The 20,728-nt window shown below is 37.7% G+C and overlaps 4 protein-coding genes across 5 annotated transcripts; 2 read left to right on the plus strand and 2 right to left on the minus strand.

Annotated features, from left to right (window-relative positions):
* Window positions 1-621: 621 nt before the first annotated feature.
* fosl1b (FOS like 1, AP-1 transcription factor subunit b) lies at window positions 622-3,006 on the minus strand. Its single transcript, XM_060891094.1, has 4 exons — window positions 2,534-3,006; window positions 1,956-2,204; window positions 1,388-1,495; window positions 622-1,209 (listed from the first exon to the last, which is right to left on the minus strand). Exons 1-4 carry the CDS (start codon window positions 2,633-2,635, stop codon window positions 1,072-1,074), a joined length of 597 nt encoding a protein of 198 aa, XP_060747077.1. The 5' UTR covers window positions 2,636-3,006; the 3' UTR covers window positions 622-1,071.
* Window positions 3,007-4,159: 1,153 nt separating this feature from the next.
* On the minus strand, window positions 4,160-5,789 carry tmem223 (transmembrane protein 223). The gene is made up of 2 exons (XM_060890730.1): window positions 5,146-5,789; window positions 4,160-4,612 (listed from the first exon to the last, which is right to left on the minus strand). The coding sequence occupies exons 1-2, from the start codon at window positions 5,612-5,614 to the stop codon at window positions 4,314-4,316; spliced, it is 768 nt and encodes a 255-aa protein (XP_060746713.1). The 5' UTR covers window positions 5,615-5,789; the 3' UTR covers window positions 4,160-4,313.
* Window positions 5,790-6,865: 1,076 nt separating this feature from the next.
* Window positions 6,866-10,342, plus strand: ovol1b (ovo-like zinc finger 1b). Its single transcript, XM_060890819.1, has 4 exons — window positions 6,866-7,170; window positions 8,478-8,671; window positions 9,134-9,344; window positions 9,433-10,342. Exons 1-4 carry the CDS (start codon window positions 7,071-7,073, stop codon window positions 9,750-9,752), a joined length of 825 nt encoding a protein of 274 aa, XP_060746802.1. The 5' UTR covers window positions 6,866-7,070; the 3' UTR covers window positions 9,753-10,342.
* Window positions 10,343-11,428: 1,086 nt separating this feature from the next.
* On the plus strand, window positions 11,429-20,293 carry LOC132859854 (transmembrane protein 151B). 2 transcript variants are annotated; one of them, XM_060890820.1, is made up of 2 exons: window positions 11,429-12,001; window positions 16,444-20,293. In XM_060890820.1, exons 1-2 carry the CDS (start codon window positions 11,894-11,896, stop codon window positions 18,064-18,066), a joined length of 1,731 nt encoding a protein of 576 aa, XP_060746803.1. In that variant the 5' UTR covers window positions 11,429-11,893; the 3' UTR covers window positions 18,067-20,293. The 2 variants fall into 2 exon arrangements, with proteins under 2 accessions (XP_060746803.1, XP_060746805.1); XM_060890822.1 differs by having other exon boundaries at window positions 11,429-11,953.
* Window positions 20,294-20,728: the final 435 nt, after the last annotated feature.

A 20,728-nucleotide genomic window follows, 5' to 3' on the forward strand; every position in this document is an offset into this window, starting at 1 on the left:
ATATTGTAGAAAAGAATATATATGCACACTTTAGTTCATTTCTACACATTACTTCTCACCTTCCAAAAACATGCCAATAAGTGAACTGGCTATGTTAAATGGCCTCTAAGTTTGTGCATGGAGCTCTGCAATGGCCTGGCATCTCATCCAGAGTTATTCCTTCCTTCAGACCTTGAAACCAGACACCAGAACAAAAAATCCTTAAGATTTTATATGGCCATGACATATTCTGCTCCTTTTGGGTGCCAGTGTATTAGTGTGTCACAAAATAATATATAACAGCAAAACATGTTTCAATATTATGCAAAGGTAAGCTGCAGGTCAGGAAAAAACAAAACAAAAAAAAAAACATGCTTCAGAAAAAGGGAACATTTCCAATTTGCCTATTCATATTGGAATCTGGATTTTCTGATAAAAGAACAATTACTTAACAAAAATGTAATCATTTATGTGCCTTAACTGTTGTCAAACAAAATTTTACCTATAGATTATTTTTCCTTCTTATACCTCTTCTTTGTATATAAAACAAAATTATGTTCATTTAAATAATCATTTTAGGGAAATAATTCAGTCACGACCTAATGTATGCACTAAGTATCTTTATTGTGTTTCATTGACAGAAGTTACTGGCCATATCTGTGTTATGCTGCATAATCTTTAAAAGGTATTCCCTACTGTGATTATGCATCCATAGATGGTAAAGGTTTATATCTGGAATAAATGATTTTTTAATTAATCAGAAAATGGACACAGGTAACTTTGTAGTCTACAGATGACATTAAGAACACTAAAAATGGTCAAATAGCTTTTTATGGGCTATTCCAAGTCAGGACATGCTGACTTAATAATACAAGTTAATATTCAATATGGTGGCTAAAATTTTAATTATTTACTTTCCAAAACCTTTAGACTGAAAAATAGGATAAAAATTTCTTATATTTGTAAACAACATGCAAAATATAATGTTACTTGTGTTTAACATGGTAACATAATTCCCCTTTCAGCTTTCTTAAAAATGTCAGCTTTCAGGACTGATCTGAACCTGCAGACTCAGTTCTGAAGGATCGACGGTTATTCAGGATTAGAGCCATCCATCTTACAGGCAGGCTTATGGGCCTCCAGAACTAACTCCAGCCTTTCTTTCTCCCTCTCCAGCCCAGCAATCTCTGCCTCCAGCTGAGCCTTCACACGTTCCAACTGCTCAGTCTCCTAAAAAGTCAAACAGAACAGTTTATCAGTGCAATGCTATATATCATGACAGAAATTACTATTATGTTACTATCTTACTATATTAGTATCTAAACTCTGGATGGAGAAATGGTTAGTTGGTAACACTTTAGTATTAGTTACAAGACAATCAAAATTTAATTCTATTCATGAGACTCACGTTTTGTAACGTGTCCGTAAGCATGCGTCGACGATCCCGACATCTAGCCGCTGCTATTCTGTTCCTTTCCCTGCGGGCTCTCCTCCTCTCACACTCCTCGACGGATGTCTAGAAGTGATTCAGTGGCAAAAAATAGCATTTAATTGTATGGACAAACTCTATTTAAAAAAAAAAAGTTCATGATGTAATTCTCCCAAACCAACCTTCTCCCACATTTACATAAGCAATATGGCAATAAATAAGCAAGTGAATGATTATACTGCCATCTTGTGGGATATAGTTGCACAGCAAACACAGATTTTCACCAAATTTTCCCAAATTTTACTGCACTTACTCATCAACGGCCAGATTTACAATCTGGTCTAAGTGAAAGCTTTTCTGAATCCCGCGCGAATATTAATACACTGACTCACCCTATGAGATCCTATGTGACTAAGGTGTGAATCACACAGCCCTCTTTACCATAACTGGATGAGTCAATTGAAAAGATTCATCCGTGCTTCTACTGTTTAGAATCAACAACCACAAAAAGGGAACATTTATATCTACAAATTCATCTACAACTTACACGTTGATTGCTGGGTTCTTTTTCTGGATCCTGAGATCTGTCTCGTGTCCCAGAAAGGAGCAGCTCTGGACTAAAACACTGTGACAGGAGACATGGACAGTTTGGTAGTGAAGAGGGCAAAAACGAGGCCATGGGGTCCCAGGCGCATTCTGCTTCTGAGACTAGAGACGACTCCAGAAGCCACTCATCATCCGGCCTGGAGGTGACAGAGTCACTAGTGGGGCAAGATGTGGTTATATCTGAGATCTTCTGCAAAATATTATAAGGGAAGAAAAAAAAATACGAACTTAAAAACAACTTCTAATAAAGGAGGAAGAAAACAAAAGTTTGAAAGTGTTAAGAGGTAGGGCTATCATTAGGATTTCATCATTGATGAACATTTATTCTTATATTTACTGAGCATGTTATTATCATATATATATATATATATATATATATATATATATATATATATATATATATATATATATATATATACACACACACACGTCGTTTTACTTTTTATTTTATCCTGCTATTACTCAAGCATCTGTTTATTTTGGTTGCATTTACATTTATTTAATTAGTGATTAACGAACCTTCTGGTGGTGCATGTGGGTGCTGGTGTTCAGGTCCAGTCTGGATGCCATGTCGCTATAAAGTCCGTAACTGAAACCTACGCTCCCGTGGCCCTGATACATCTCTCCAAAAGTTCTCCAGGATTACCATGACCATCAAAAACCAGTCATTTAGACAGCCAAGTTAGCTTTTTCTTCCTAAAACCGCATATTCTTTATCTCATCCTCTCCCCTAAATTGAGATCCCTCGCGCCACAGGGTGAATTCAAACGACTCCACGCGCTCAATCCAGGGATGAAGTAAAGCACGTGATTCAATTCATTTTTCACTACACTAGTGTGTTCCAGTCCCTCCCTTCTCCTCCTGTAGTAGACGTGATACTCGATCCTTGTACAAAGTGACGACAGGGAATGAGCTTTATTATCGCTTTCACATATGTTCGAGGTCAAATAAACAAACACAGTAGTGGTTCGCAATAGTCCTTTTTTTTTGGTGTCCATCCTTAAAATTAAAGTACTACATATTGTGCAAAAATTCAAAAATTCACAAAAAAAAAAAAAATAAAAAATTTTACTCGGAACTGTTTATCATATATTTGTCAATTCATGGTACATGAATTACAATTTGTTCTCAAATATCTAGTGGTTGGTCAATAACAATCTACACTGAATATTTCAGTGTGGAACCTCAATGATACATTTTTCAGATGTTTCTACTTCTGCCATTTCCCCAGAAATTAATGACTAACCTGCTGATCCTTTCTTTACTCTGTACCCGGTTTATACGCAGCAGTTTACAACTTGGAAGCTGCTAGGCGTATAATTATTTAATAGGATATATAGTTCATATTTCTTCCCACTAATCCCTTTTTTCATATTTATCTCCATTTCTTTTTATATATTAGATTTTTTTTGATATTTGATATCCTGCTGATATCCACAGTCTCTATTCTCTGTCTGTTCCTCTGTCCCTCAGGTGGCATTAGTCTCTGCTTTGTTGTCTTTGTCAGTAGCTGAGACTCAAATTTCAATATCGAGATTTAAAAAAAAGAGATTTAGCTTTTGGCTATCTGAATCAATTTTCAAAACTGTGTAATATTTCTGCACCAGCTTAGTCACTCTTGTCCACTACAGAGCTGAGTAATATGTCACCCACAAGTTTTTTATGGTTATTTGTCATGTTGCAAGAAATGATTCTACATTTTTGACCTGTTTGTAATCTGTAACAAAGATGAATTAGTATTTCATTTTAAGATGTTCGTGAAATCACCAACTTCCCTGTAGTATTAGTAATACAACCTGCTTACACAGCCTTCTGCACATTTACTTCTTTTCATTTACAGTTTCAGTCAATTTTATGTGAATAAGAAAGTGATGTGGCTCTATACAAATGACTCAAAACTAAGTTCTTTACGAAACATCAAAAGATTAGAAAATGAAGTTGAATAAATACAAACGTCATCTGCCTCCATTTATAGATTTTTTTTTTATAAATAAAAAGTGACTGCTTAAAATGTGGCATATATTTACATTGCACATAAATCCTTATTTCTATGGGTAAATTAAATCAGGTCATTGACTTAATTATAGAAAATTTCTTTTCTCTAAACTCAAATTGTCATTTGACAAAGACAATCATGCAAATTAGTAATACACTGAAATCTTTTTATTGCTATTAAAGCTTATTACTTGCCACGTGTACAATAGTTCGAATGAAACACACTTATCAGCAGTAAAACATTTATCTTGTTTCATTTTTGTTTTTATAAAAAGGGTTTTTAACCATGTCAATAGCATGACGTCTATAATGGTCTGTAGGCACCAACAGTGACATCAAACAGCTTTGGATTGTTCAGGTTCCCTTCCTTGTCTAAAAGGAAATAGAACCTGTGATTTTTTACTTTGAGAGGGATGAAGGACGGTGATTCCTGCCTGTGTGCATGACAAGCCACTTGATTCAAAGGTACAGTTAGATGCCAGGCTTTGCTCACACCTAGGGGTGACTGAGTACACACAGTCACTTTTCCACCTCCCTTATGCAGAACCACACGACTGACAGAGCGACGGCTGAACAATACGCCCAGTCCAACAATTCCTCCTCCTAATGGCAAAGAAAGACAGGTATGAGAACAGTAGTGAGATAATGGTGATATAAAAATAAGGACCATACAAGTACCTATACTGACAGTCAAGGTTATTTGTATAAAAGTAAGTGCTGTTAATGTTCATGTTTATTTTAATATGAAGCAAAATAAACTCAAATTTATCCAATGAATATTCAAATTATTCTAGTTTCATCTGATGACCTGTAAAGAATTTTTGCACATACATTAGTTCCTTTCCCCTGATCCCCAGCTTTTCCTGTCTTCTATCATATTCATTCCTATGTTCAATTAATAATTAGTGACTAATATACATATATAATATATTCTTTATTTTCCTGTTAAAATAGTTTGACACAGATTCTAAAATGTAAAATCCTTTTTTTTTTACACAACTTATTGCATATTAGCATCATACACAATATATATTAAACAAACCCATCCTTAAAAGTTATTATAGCAGGTTTCGCCTAATCCTAAGTCTTTTCTTAGATACCCATAGGTTCCTGAGAAGGACTGACAGAACACTGACCTATAATAAGACAACCAAGTGTGAATCCAAATCTCCAGGTATTTGATCCAAGGTTCATGTCAAAGCTAAAAAGCCCCAAATCCGTCCTGACGCTTTGAGGCTCTTTGCTGCTCTTTCGCGTGTCTCGAAGTCCCGTGAACGCAAAATAGGCCAAATAGGTCCAAAAGAGGATCTGACCTCCACAAAACAGAGTCAGGAGCCTGAAGAAGCGCGTCCTGTCATGGTCGAACAGCACCACATCCCTCACCACGGCGGAATGGGAAGTGCGCACTGGCTGACTGGGGAGTAACGGTACATAATGGAGCCCTTGACATGTCAGTGACACGGGTTTAAAACGATTCCAGACCGTGGGCTTTCCATCAGACCGCCTGGACAGAGGCAGAACAGTGCGTAAATGCTGTATACAGGTCACCCGATGGGGTGCAATGAAGAAAGCCCGAGCTGTAAATAATACACACTGATACGCCATGATTCTCGGGTAACCAGGTAAATGGTGATTTTATACTCTAACAGGTCGTACACTAAAAGCCATTTAACTTTCTACAAGACAGAGTGATAGTTAAATATAGCTAAAACAGAACAACAGGACGCCGCCATATTGTGTTTACACCCTTTAGTACGGAAAGCGCGTTGGTCCAAACTCTTGACCGACTCTATAATATTTAATTACGACGTGCCCCCTAGTGACATATTTCAAATCATTTGGTCGTGAATTCCGGTAGTGTTTATTGGCTCCACGGTAACCACAAACAAAATATAGTATGATGTTTGAGTTTATGAAAGTTTAAGTGTGTGTGTGTGTGTGTGCTTGCTTTTGGAGCTGTTAGTGGCTTAGGGCCCATTGTTCTACCTGAATAAACCTTATCTGATCTTAAAGACAGCAATGAGTCCCTTCTTATTTGCATACAGAGCTGTAGACAAAACTCTGATGAACAGATGAGAAACCTGGCCATCTATATCAAATCTGTAAAATAAATAAATAAGAAATACTGATTAGTAATCCTTTAAAATAAAAAATAAACAATATGATAAATTATGAAATGCTAACCAACAAGAAAATAATTAAATATTGAAAGTTATATCATTTAATATACAGATATCAAATAAAGTAAACATTGTTATGAGGACACATGAAACACTAAATCCACAGAGAAGTGGGACAGAAGATGAGTTGACCTTATTAATGATGTGAATATGCAGAGAGGAAAAATAGTGTTTAAAGAAAACTCATAGCACCGAGACTTAGTTAACTAGGTGTCAACCCTTTGCATCAAAGTAGTCATTAAATCAGCAGCTTGATTAAATATTGTGTTTATTCTTCCCCCAAGGCCACACTGAATGACTGATGTCAAGACAGTGTAAGAAATGTACAGGTCTGTCTTAAATGCTAATTGCTGTCTATACTTAAGCAATGGGACACAGACCCCCACCCCAACCTTCCACACCCTCAGGCCCACTGACTCTTATTTCATTCATTCAACAAAGCCTACTGTCCTAGTAATTACTCCACACCCATGAACCAAACACCCCACACTATCTGACACAACATAAAGGAGTAGCTTGGGTTTTTTTTTCTTTGAATTCCTACTAACATATTAAACATATATTTTTTTTTTTTGCTCGGTTAAAAAAAAAAAAAACATCGGTTAAATATAACGTTTTCATTGAGTCGATGCATTACTGGCACACTGAGAGTTTGGACACCGTTACTTCAAATGCGCATGCGTGAGACTTACCTGGTTAGGTAAATGAATCCAGTTCATTTCAGTTGGGAGCGTGAAGTAAACGTGAACTTCACCAACACCAACATTTCGAAAGCGGGTTAAATGATAATGTGCCAGAGGTAACAGATTAAAGGTTGAAATTAGGCTTGAAAGTAACAGCAAAGGATTCTTGAGGTTCATAGAAAAAAAACATACAAAAAAATGCCGCGAGTGTTTCTGGTTAAAAAGACGAGCACCACTTCCGGGAAAAGAAACTGGAATGAAGTACCTGACTGTGTACGCGGGGACATCTACACACCAGGTGATTGTTTTTGTTATTGTCTTATTCACAGGATTTCTGTATGGTGTCATGTACATTATTATTATTCTTTAGACTTTAGATTAGACTTTAGAGCTAAAAGAAAACACCTGAGATAAACACCGCGGCTTAAAGCTCATTACAGGTGTTTGAATAGAGGATCCATATTTAGAGGATATATATAATAATTATTAGCTTGTGATTCATTGTCCATCCTCCACAGGTAAGGAGTCCAAACTAACTTGCATTAAATAATCAATTATTATATCCAAACTAAATTGCATTAAATAAATAATTTGTAGCCTAAATGATGTTACCTATGTAACTTTAGCTGACTAGCTGTGGGTGTTTCTCAGCATTATACATCAGAATAAAAGTTGTTTTGAAAGGATCAACAGATCATTGATTACTAGGTACATAATAAAACTCAATTAGTAAAGTTAAGGGTTATGGGCATTCCCCTGATTAGCTAGAATACTTTAGAATGAAATGTTTCTTCACCATGAGTTCACACACACGCACGCGTGCGCACACACACATACATACACACACACACACACACACACACACACACACAAAAGAGTAGCCTGGTACCCAGGACTACATAAACAAACAGATGAAAATTAAATTATAACAGACCAGTGTTGGATGGAAGAAACCAGTGAAAACATCTGTCTAGAAAAGTTAATTCTATCTGATCATTCGGTTTAAGTAGAAATTATCATTGGCAGTGAAGCAGCAAGAAAACTTTCCCAGTAGGAAATGTAGTAAAAGAATGGTCACATCGTGTAATAAAAACATTGTTTCTGAGCACATCAAACGGCCCATCAAAGAACACTCTCATAGTTTATAGTTTGTTATTGACTCATTTATTATTATGTTTCATACTTGAAAATGACCTACGTTATCTTTCTCATTGTAAGTTTTAGAATCAAAATAACAGTGCAGCTGTTTTTTTTAGGGTCAAGTAGAGAATGAGGGTACGAAGAACTAGTTGGAGCCACTGTGCATAGTCACTGCTTGTTCCATGTGAGGGGAGGGTTGCAAATGGCCACTGAGAGTGTTTTCCCTTTGAAAACCCTTGCATGGGCTTCAGCATGTCCCATGTGTGTAGCTCATTGATGTACTTCAGGGATGCAAGTATTTCCATGCTCCATGGTTTACTTCATCAAATAACTAAAAGATGTATTGAGTGTATTGGAGAATGGGAAATTTGCGGTCTGAGCTGGACACGGTCCTGACCCATTTGTGGAATTGTTAGTACTTATTTAACTGGATAGTATAATAGGCCAATTTTGCTTGCTTTTCAGTGTGGCTCTTCACTCGTCATGGCCATGATGAGTGTGCGCACAGCCCTGCTGAGCTGCCCGTCTGTCCCTCTACCCCACAAAGCAAGACCACACACACACACAATCAATCTCACAGCTCGACTGCCCAGCTGTCCTGCTCTGCCATGCAGGAGTCGAGCTCACACAGGCCTCCTTTCATCTGCTCGAAAAATAAGGTCAGTTTAATTACATCTTGGAGACATTAAAGAAAATTCTTATAGAGGGCCTGCTGCCACATTTGAGATATTTAGTCTCTATTTTCTTTGCCACAATTGATTCTATTCAGCATTTTTACTAATAGCTGCAATAGATAATCTTTCTTGGATACTGTACTTTTGTATTCAAGAACTGCTGTAATTTTAAAGATGATGGGATAAGCACAGGGAACCTTATTCACCGTGTTCTCATACTGAACTTAGATGGTGTAGTTTGACATTATAGTAGGCAGTTGTTGAATATAAATAATTTGCCGCACTATCTGGTTTTTTCCTTATATTGTGTTTTCCTTTCCTTGTCATTAGGGATCTAAATCTGCATCCAGATATTTGTCAAGCTGTAAGATGATATGTATTGTTTAAAGTTCTGCACAAATTAAAACTGAGTTTAAATTCTCTTTGTAATTTCATTCTTAAATGCAGATTACTGAGATGGAAAATGAAACATTGAATGTCTCACAAACCACACCAGATTCTTTTTCCTGCTCAGTATGCCATAAGACTTTCAGTTTAGCTCGAGTGATGAAACGTCATTTGAGGACTCATAGCGATTTTAAGAAGTACTCATGTGAATACTGTGGGAAAGGCTTCAACGACACTTTTGACCTTAAGAGGCACGTGCGCACCCATACAGGTGAGCTGGTCATCATGTGTTACCATCTTCTTCTTTTTTGCTTCATCTCTCTGACACACCTCAGTAAACCAGTTAATTTCTCCTGCAGGTGTGCGGCCCTTTAAGTGTACTGTGTGTGAGAAGGCCTTCACTCAGCGCTGCTCTCTGGAGGCTCACCTGAAAAAGGTTCATGGTGTTGTCCAACAGTATGCCTACAAGGAACGTAGGGACAAGCTGTATGTGTGTGAAGAGTGTGGCCTGACTGCTGAGACACAGGACAGCCTGCACAGTCACATCCAAGTCAAACATCCCAACAGCAGGCTTGCCAAAGCCAAATCCAAAGGCAGGAAAAGGAAGGCACAAACCCGGGGAGGAAGTGTGTCTCCGTGTTCTCCTCACTCGCTAAGTGATGCTGATGCTGGGGTCTGAGTAAAGCTGAAATGACAGATGACTAGGGAAATGACCCACTCATGATCTTTTAAATCCGTTGGAAGTGGTCAATGGTTGTGGTTTAGATCAGACAAGTTAAAGTAAAGATCTCAGCACTGGAAACTTCTTCCTGAGCAAACCCTTTAACCAACACTTGCACCAAAAATTTGACACTTCCTTCCTTTTTGGAATAAATGAATAATATGGATCCCAGTGTGTGTTTTCCAGGGAATTACAATTTAGACAATATATGTCTTTCATATTCATTAAGATAATAAAATGAACATACATACAGGTATGTATACAACAGTTATATTACTGATAGAGACGTGCTGTTGTATAGGACATATACACATTGTTATCCTTTATGTACACACAAAAGGAAAAGCCTATAGTTTGTCGTATTTAGTAACATATATTACACACTTTTCCACACTCTTGCAATGTATTCGTGTGGCTATCACAGACAAATCATTATTAGACCCTTCAGGTCTCTAATGCATATTTAGAGCATTCTTTTTATGCTGTACTTAAATATTTGAGGATAGTTTTGAATAAACATGTATACTGGCAAATAAAATTTACTCTTTTTATTTAGCAAAATACAAAACTTGTCGTGAAGTCCTTTTAGTAGAATTAAGAGGAAGGACAAAATAAGGCGTTACATTTCGTACAGTCCAAACTGTCTCCAGACAAGCCATGATGTAGATGAACTGCTGCAAACTCAGATGTGCATTATTGAAGAATTACTGTGAGTGAAAAGACAATGCAAGAAGGGGTCTGTAAGTCAGGACATGGCATCATGGGTGGATGTGCTTGAGCATGTAGGTAAAGATTACAGGCTACATGAACATCCTGATTCTTGACATGCCACCATGTCAAGCTAGACCACTCACTCACTCACTCACTCACTCACTCACTCATTTTCTACCACCTATCAGAACTACCTCAGGTCATGGGGAGCCTGTGCCTAACTCAGGCGTCATCAGGCATCAAGGCAGGATACACCCTGGACGGAGTGCCAACCCATCGCAGGGCACACACACACCCTCATTCACTAAGGCAATCACACACTACGGACAATTTTCCAGAGATGCCAATTGGATATTTTTTGCTTAAAAAATGCACAAGCTACCTTTTATTTAATATGTGCCCCAAAACAGTATCATCAAGGGTGTCCATGTCACATGTGGAACAGGGGTTGAAATAAGGCATCTATAACTCCTTTGAACTTTACACAAATTTTATTATTTAAATCGAATTTATGTAAAAGTATGAGTTTGTTTTAATTTGTTACCTATTCATGGATTCATTTTCCACCCCATGCTTAAAGCCTGTGTTCTTTACGTATGATAACAATTTTTTAGTGTTTTATATATATATATATATATATATATATATATATATATATATATATATATATATATATATATATATATATATAATGTATACCATGGATATGATGTATTTATTGAATGTAGAGGAAATGTGGGCGTGGACATGACGTCACCCCGCGGCGAGCGTGACCGATCAGGTAAGCGCAGCTCGTTGAAGGGATGCGTGGGGGTGTGGGAGAAGGGAACACGACGGAGAATCGGTCGCGTGCATTCACAATCTATCCTTCAAATAAGAATATAATTACGGTAATGAGTGCGAATCTGTCACGAGTGAGAGAGAGAGAAGAAGAAGAAGAGAATCACAGGGTGCACGCGCGATTTCTGGAAGGAGTCCTCCTGCTGTGGCCGTGTACGTGCGCAAAGGAAGCGAAGCGTAACGATACCTGTTACCTGTTATTTCCTGACCAGCACGCGCATGCAGGGATACCCTTGTATTCCTAACCGAGCGAAATAACACGTTCATGTTTGGCCTGGTGATGTAGGCACGCGGCGTGAAGGAGAGGGCAAGGACACGATCATTTCTAGGGAAGAGTCGTATTTAATCTATCGCGCGGATGGCAGGTTGTTTTCGGAGATGCGTCGCCTGCTTGCTTTAAGATGCGGTGAGGCGCATCTCAGCAGGAAGGTCCCGGGGCTGGACCGGAAAACAGTCTCGACCCAGGACATGTCAGAAACAACAACAATAACAACAACAACAACAGCAATAATAATATATGCAAGTCAAACAGAGAAAGACGCCTGAGGATGCAGGGGGTAACAGTGACTGGAGAGGCACCCACACTGAACGGGGGTGGACGGGAAGAGGTAAAGAGTCAAAGTCTTCATATAGGATACATAAGAGTTATATTATTCGTAAGTTATGTTATTGCTATACTGTGTTGTTTTTTTTTTTTGTTTTTTTTGCTTTATTTTTTTTTAGAGTGAGAAAGAACTCATAAATGTTGAATAAAGCAGAATTTAAAGAAATTAAAGCTTGTTTTTGATAACCTAATTGTTATTGACCTAGGATAATGCAGATGGAGCATGCATGGACCTTTTACTGGCTTGCATGCCGGTTTGTTTTGCAGATTTGGTCCAGCGTTAACAAGACCATTTCCAGACATTATTCCATGTTAAACAGTGTAGATGATTCATCAAGAACAATTCTACAGCTGTACAGTGTAGCTCCTGTTATTAAGTATTATCTCTATTCTCTGGCCAACGCTTAACGTGTATCTCTTACAGTTTACATAATTTTAAGTAATGACCTGTTTATAAAAGGGGTGGGGCTATTGGCATCTCACCACCATCTCAGTAGTCATGGAAACCACAGATAAAATTGGAAGTGTTAAAAAGGTGATGGGGTTGTTTATTGACGGATTCTACCTTTTGATGAAACCTTTTTCTTGGTTTCACAACGAACTGAATAATAATTTTCCACCACAAATCTGCACATCATGTGGAATCCTCTTTATGTTGGGAAATAATTTTTCAGCCCATTGTGACACCATCAAAATGTTTAAGAAGCTAGAAATGGTTCATACATGACACTTAGTGTACAATAACAACAATAACCAAATCTAGGTTATCGCATTTCTATAAACGTTCTTAATAGGTGTGATCATGACTGTATAACGTTCCTTACTTTATTGTTTTCAAATGTTCTGTGCCAACTTATCAAAATTCTCCATATCTACATACACTGTAGCCCATTGGGATTGTATCTTTTACATATGTGATAATATATTCTGTATAATCTGTATTCTGTATAATCATGTTGGCTTGATGATTAGCCACTTACATTGAAAGTCAGGGCTGTATTGAAAGAAAGTTTGTTTGTACTGTAGCAAAGTCATTTTAACAGCTCTGTTACTCATTCCTCCATTCAATCTATACCTTTATTAACCTTTTTTATTTTTCCCAGAAAACGTGCACATTGTTTAGTAACAACACAATGCTTATTGTCATCATTTTAAAATAATAAAAAAAAATAAAGATTGAGAAACATTGCATATGTCAAATATCAAAACGCTAGGCTTCAAATTTATGTCAGTAATCGAGAAGTATCCAAGTACCCTTTCCCATAATGTTTACTAAATATACCCCTTATAATTGATTTGAATATGAAGTCATGGGAGCCAGTTATTTTGGTGCATTGGTATAATTGTCATATTCCCTCATGTTGTATGATCTTTGTGTCAAGATCTGAACCTAGGAACTCCAACACTCTCACTCATGCTTGCTCAGTTAACCGCCCATATTATATTACATAGTAATCAATAGACTGGGAGACACAGAGGGGGATGGTGGTGTCTAGGATTATATTATTGAGGTTTTTAAAAATATTTTTTAAATAATATTATATAATATATTTTATGTTACAATTAAATTGTTTGACTTTGTTCACTGGAACTCTATTAACAACTGCTCTTCAAATTTTTGTTGTTATTTCTGCCTCCTCTGATGCATGTTGCTCTGGAAGGGTTGTGTGCTTGCTTTTCGGCTTTTGTGGTGAAGTGTCCATATGAGATAGAGATATAAACTATATGCTGAGTGGGTAATCCAGCAATGTAAGAGTGCACATCATATTCTTTTTTATAACACATATTCTTTTATCATTTTCCATATGCCTTTTACTGACAAACTCTGGATGTTATGACTAGCTGCTGGATAATTCTATGTTTTCTTTCATGAAGAGAGATTCATTTCAATCCCAGTGCCTCTTCAACTGAATATTTTATGATATGAGAGAAAGGCTTTGTCCTTCATCTCACAATACTTTGCTCTTAGGTTGAAGTACCCCTGAAATATGGTTTAGCTGCAGAACCTGTGCACTTAGTGCTAATCTTGCTAGCTTTTTTAATGAGCAAAACTGTGTGTTAGTGATGACAAAATTGCGGTATTTTTGTATATTTCTTAAGCTCTTTCTACATTTCTAAGAATGAAAAAAGAAACCAATAATCCAGCACTGACATGGTATCTATGTTTATTGATAGCAGTCCACTAGCCAGTTATATGTTTTGTATGGGAAAAGATATTCACAAAAATAATGGCAGATAAACATGTAATATTGTTAATTATTTATTTTACATCATCTCTATTGGTTCATATTACATTCAGGACACAACAACGCTGTTAATTGTATTAGTCCCTTTTATTTATTTTTTCTTATCTACCAATATTAAACATATTTGGACCAAGATCTAATAGCTTTAATTCCCTGAATAAGGTTTCTTAGTTCTGTTGTGTCAGCTAACAGCTTGATAAGCATGAATGTTATACACCAGTGCTTTCCCGTTTTCTTGCTGACAGTCTGATTTGCAGCATCATTCCAAATCATTAGACCACAGCTTGTAACCACAAGGTCACCAACAGAGACTGGCATATTCCTGCAGAATACTTTTACAGTCCATTGGAAAACCATCAAACTATCATCAAAATGTCATGTCAAACCACAGGGCCCTCTTTCCATTGTGAAAACATTATTAAAATACTGTTAGAAACTTTTGAACGCTGTTAGAAAAACACCAGGAATCTCTGGTTTATTGATGATTTTATTACAATTCTTTTAGCTGGGCTCTGTGTAGGGTCAAATCATATCTTAGTATTACTATGTATATATATATATATATATATATATATATATATATATATATATATATATATATATATATATATATATATGTGTGTGTGTGTGTGTGTGTATGTGTGTGTGTGTGTATATATATATATATATACACACACACACATATATATATACACACACATATATATATATATATACACACACACACACACACACACATACACAGTGCACTTTTGTGCTCATTTATTCTCTCCATCTGACTCAAGCTCTCAGCACTCTGGTGCTCTTCATGTAAAAGCATTCACATCATTCAATGCGTTCACTTCCAAGGCTGCAGAGTCTTATAGAGCAGCTAAATAATTTACCCTATTAGAGTGGCTCAGAACCGGCGGTTGGGTTTATATACGCTATTTATGCGCTTGTGCCAAATTGCCATGTCAGAGTGTAATCAAATAGTGCTAATCATAGAACATTCCAGAAGTGCTTACTAGAGAACATCATTGTTGCCTCTGAGGACATTTTTTTTCTTACAGCAGAAGCACCTTCTTACTACTTCTTACTGACCCTTCTACTGCCGTACCCTACTTTTTGATGATGTATTTGAGTCGGTCATTATAGAGCATCCACTCAGTGAGCAATCAATGATAATGTAGCCTGTTGTTTTGCACTCTAAGATCATTAGGTAATGAGGCCTTAGAGTCCAACATATCCTATTTATTGATAAATAAAGTTGAAAACATATACTCTTTAATGTAGCCTAATACGATTTAAGGAATGTAATGTTTTTTTGACAGAATGTGTTCAATATGAAGCAAGAGAATCTTTAAAATGAACTAAAATCCTTTTAGATACGGGACTGTGCAAAAACCAGACATGACATTCAAGTTCACTGTATGTCCTAGCGAATTTTGCTGCACACATCACAATTTGTCCTTGGTAAATTAGAACAATTAAACTTTTGCACCTCTGCCAAGAAAAGCAAAAGCTATCACAACCTCTCCTGGACTGTAGCTGGCCTTTAAGTGCTGCAGTCTCTCACGGCAAGGGCATTGCTCTGACTGTTAGCAGATTTATGTGTGTGTGTATATACACATCTGAAAGAGAGGGAGAGATTTTGAGAGCATCCAGTGAAAAGGATATGGGCATTCAATACTGATTATGAGTATTGATTGTGTGGAGAATATGGACTTTTTTAGCTGTATTTGTTTGCGCCTCTATTTGGTGTTTCAAGCCATTATGTCATGTCAATATTCCCTCACACTGTAATTGAAATCAGCAAATGCAGTACCTTAAAATGCCACCAGGGTAAGAAGTGGCAGAAGAGAACCAGCCACATATTCTTATGCTAATGCATTGATGCGTCTAAAAGCATTCAGTGCTCCCTCTCTACACTGATGCAGAGCATGTTAAAAGCAGGCTTGGCTTGAGTTACGAGCAGCCAGGAAATGTATTCAACCCACAAGAGACTGGTGGAGAAAAGTCAATTACTGCGGAAGGGAAAAGTATATTTCACCAAGTTACTGTCTGAGCTATGTGTCAGAAATTTAGAGACGGCTTTCCACTTGGCCATGTATTTCCAATGCAAATGAATTACATGGAATCACTAGACAAATTGTGCACTGTGTTTATTTCTCACATTTATAAAATATAACATAAAACTTCATATTAACTTATTAACACCTTTCTTATTTCTCTCCCTCTCCTTTCCCATCCTGTTTCTGACCTACAGCAGCGTCCTCTCAAGCAGTCCCTTAGTGGCTCTCTGTGCCGGGAGTCTCATTGGAAGTGCTTGCTACTGACCTTGCTCATGTACGGCTGCTTTGGCACGCTAGGCTGGTGCTCTCTCTATCGCATCACAGTCATGGCTTCTGACGACCAAGGTCCTACCTACTACTATGGTGACCGAGCCCGGCTCTACCACGATAGTCCCTGCTCCAACGGATATGTCTACATCCCTGTGGCTTTCCTAGCCATGCTTTATGTTGTCTACCTAGTGGAGTGCTGGCATTGCTACTCCAAAACAGCCAACCTGTCCAAAGTGGAGATCAGTCAGGTGTACGACAGGATCCAGCGTCTGCAGCAGGCCACACCATGCATCTGGTGGAAGGCCATTAGTTATCATTATGTACGACGGACCAGGCAAGTGACACGTTACCGCAATGGTGATGCCTACACCACCACACAGGTATACCACGAACGGGTCAACACACACACCGCCAGCTCTGAGTTTGACTACACACGGCATGGTGTCAAGGATGTGTCCAAGGAGCTGCAGGGCTTATTGGATCACCCTGTTACCCGGCTGCGCTTCACTAAGTGCTTCAGTTTTGCCAGTGCACGTGCGGAGACCGCTTACCTTACACAGCGTGCCCGATTCTTTGGTGATAATGAAGGTCTGGATGACTACATGGAAGCACGTGAGGGAATGCACTTGAAGAATGTAGACTTTAGGGAGCACATGCTGGCATTTCCAGATCCTGCTCGGCCGCCTTGGTATACACGTCGCTGCGTCTACTGGCTGGCGTCTGCTCTGCTGCTGTCTTGGCCACTCCGTGTGGTGGTTGAGTACCGCACAGCCTATGTCCACTATCATGTTGAGAAGCTGTTTGGTGAGAATGAGGATGCCAATGAAAATGAAAATAGAGACAACTACCAGACAGGCTTCGAACATGGCACTGGAGGTCCCACTTTACATGTCATATCACGGGTAAACACAGTAGACATAACAGAACTGGAGTGGCACATTCGCTGCAACCAGCAAATAGTGCCCAGCTACTCAGAGGCCTTGTTAATGGATCTGGACATGAACCCAAACACACCACTGTCTGTTGCAATGGCGGCCCAAATGAGACGCAACTCAAGCTACTTCCTCCAGAGCTGTCCTCGCTGCCGGAGGACAACAAGCAGCTCATCTCTGCCTTCCTGGGTCAGAGGGAACATAGTTGTAGGGGCAAACTCCTTTCCCATCAGAGCAGGAGGAAGGTTGGCGCTGAGTCGCAGTGGCTTTTCCCTGGGACGTTTGCACACCACACGAAATCGACATACCTGCCTGTTTCATTCAAGGAGTCTCGGAGGAGGATTGGCAGGACGAGGGGAAGAGGGAGGTGGCTTTTTAGGTTTGGGGTTCCGTGGGTCAGATGAGGAGACAAGGGGTGTTCTAGAGGGGGAGGATGAGGAGAACAGTGAGGTGGAGGAACGACGGGTGAGGCAGGGAGATGACATAGAAAATGGTGAGGCCAGAGGAGAGGAGAGAGACAGGCCACCAGCCTATCAAGACGCTCTGTACTTTCCTGTGTTAATCATTCACGGAGAAGAGAGCTGTCATGGCGGGCGGGATATTGACACAGGATAATGGCTGGGATTAATAGGAAATGTAGATTAGAAAGTTTGCACTGGTGTGTATAGACTGCATGTAGAAGGACCTCAGGTAAGTGATGAAAAGAGATGAAACATGGTCAGAGTTTGGAGATCATGGAAGAAAATAGAGCACATAACTAGGGAAGAGACAGTATATAGGCTAAACAGCTTATTGTTCTGACAGTTTTGAAATGAGAGTGGCAGTGAATGTTGACTCAAATGTCAGCGAATGTATGTAGGTTTTAAATAAAAATGAGATACATGTAAGTCGATCTGTGTCATGTCAAATTGACATGAACTGACCCTTTAGAAAAAAAAAACATTCTAATAAGCATGAATAACTACATATCAGTATCCTTTTATTTCATAACTTGCAACAGAATGAAAACTGAAAAAAAAAATGCAGACTTTTTCCACGTAACCTTTCACTCTAGGAGTATTGTAGTTTACATGGAAACTTGGACCACTGTACCTGATCACTTAGTGAAGACATTCCACACCTAGCAAGTTAAAAATTAATATAGTTCATGCAGACATTTGCATAATGACATTATAATACCAAAAGTGTAACAGTAGTTATACTATAGAAAAGAAATTCAGTTCCTCAAAGAAATCAGACCAGATAGAAACAAATCAAATGATCTCAGGGGAAAAGAATACTTTTTATAATGGGGAATGAAAGAAGGATGGAAAAGATTTGTTAAGTGAGCATGTAGACTAATGCTAGTCCTTTCATGTTTGTATTTGTGCTCCAACCAACTGTATTGTCTCATACTTGTTTTAATCACTTTCTTTGCTTTTCAAAAGCCTGGTGCTCATGACTCCAATGTTGTTGGTCTTAAAGGTGTTTCTATTCATCTCCATGTCTACTGATAGAAAAAGCAAAACTGCATATAGCTATAATAATGCATTATTTTTCAGCTTGCATATTCACATATACATATGATTTGCATTGTCTGGACTCGGGAGAAAATGTGTACAATGATAACCATTTTAAAGGGGAAGTATGTAAAATGTAACAAATGTAACACTGATATAAAAAGGAAAACAAATTCATATGTAACTCTTCACATCACCTGCTCCCTGTACTGCTTGAACAATGGCAGATTTTGTCCTTTGTTACATTTATAGAAATTTGTCCTTTAGTTAGGACAAACTATCCTTTATATATATAACTTCAATGTCTAATGACTGTCACTAGTGAAAAGCACACGATTGCCTATAAAACACAAGTCATGATTCAGAGCTTCACTGTCTAAGAGAAATATTTCAACAGATACAAACCAGCTTGAGTCCAGGTTTACTGACACAGATCAGCATCTGCACGTTGTGTAGGCTCAGTAGCAAGCACAAGTCATATGATTTACAAACCGTGCAGGGAAGAGTGTGAACAAAGACTGACTGTTGAGAAGCTCATCACAGAGTAAATGAATGTACAAGAGAGTCCTGTGGATGTGAGGAATTTATTCTGCAGCAAAATCTGTGCTGTCAAAATGAACCCTCAGCATGAATCACTTTTTTGTCAGCAGGATTGCTATCACCCTATGTTCACACTAGCGAGCAATTAGCCACTCGTTTCGCTTGTAGTTTAGCTCTAGGTGACATGTAGAAAATGCTACTGTTGTCACTAGTGGACATGTTCAGCACTTTTTTTTAGCTCTGATGACAAAGTTAGTAGTTACTATTGTAGTTATTAGTAATTTGTAAAACTTACTAGTAAAACACAAATTAAATAACACACTTTTTAAATAATGTTTGCACCAACAAACAATTTTCAGCTTCCCAGACGTTAGACAAGAGTTTATTACAAAATTTTCAGTGGGATTTGAAGAAATATCAGACCATGTGTACTATAGGTTTGGTCCAAAGAATCATTCAAACCAGTCATTTGGATTTGTTATTTTACTGTCACACTTAATTTGCATAGTATAAAACTGTGAAAATCTCGGTGCTTATCTGTTGCATTGTTGCTTGCTAGTGTGAATGTAGGATTAGGCTAGTAATTACTAAAAGTTCCACTAGCACTACACCTTATTTCTGTAATGATCATGATGATGATGATGATGATGGTGATAATGGTAGTAATGGTTATACTGGGTGATCATATAAATAAAGTCAAACACTTAGAAATGTGTTTATTGTGTTTAGTAATTATTTTGTTAATCAGTGCAATACTTTTATTTCTTTTTAGTTAATTATTATCTTATGAGGTATTTATTCTGATTAACAATCTATCATTTCATCCAGTCAAATTAATTCTTCCAAAGATAAGGGCAAATATTTATAATAACTGCTTTTAATTTACTGTATGTGGACTGCTTTTAAGGCATGGTTGGAATTATGTTAGTTGAAGCAGAAGTTTATTTTGGGGTGAAATCTAAACAAATATGAATTAATACCAGTGTAATGTAATTGTACATTACAATGTACAATTGCAACTGTACCAGTGCAATGTAATGTAATTAGGACGTTCATAGATTGAACATGTTAATGTTGTCTAATAGCATAATTAATGGAAATTAACCCTCTATAAGTCCTATATTATTCAATATTAAGCATAATATTGATATTAAACATATTATTCAGTAAGAACCCTGAAACTAATAGGAGCATTATGCAGTTTAGAGTTTCAGAAATCAACCAGTTGCTTTACACGT

This window comes from Tachysurus vachellii, chromosome 17, assembly GCF_030014155.1.
Source record: "Tachysurus vachellii isolate PV-2020 chromosome 17, HZAU_Pvac_v1, whole genome shotgun sequence".
Taxonomy (NCBI): domain Eukaryota; kingdom Metazoa; phylum Chordata; class Actinopteri; order Siluriformes; family Bagridae; genus Tachysurus; species Tachysurus vachellii.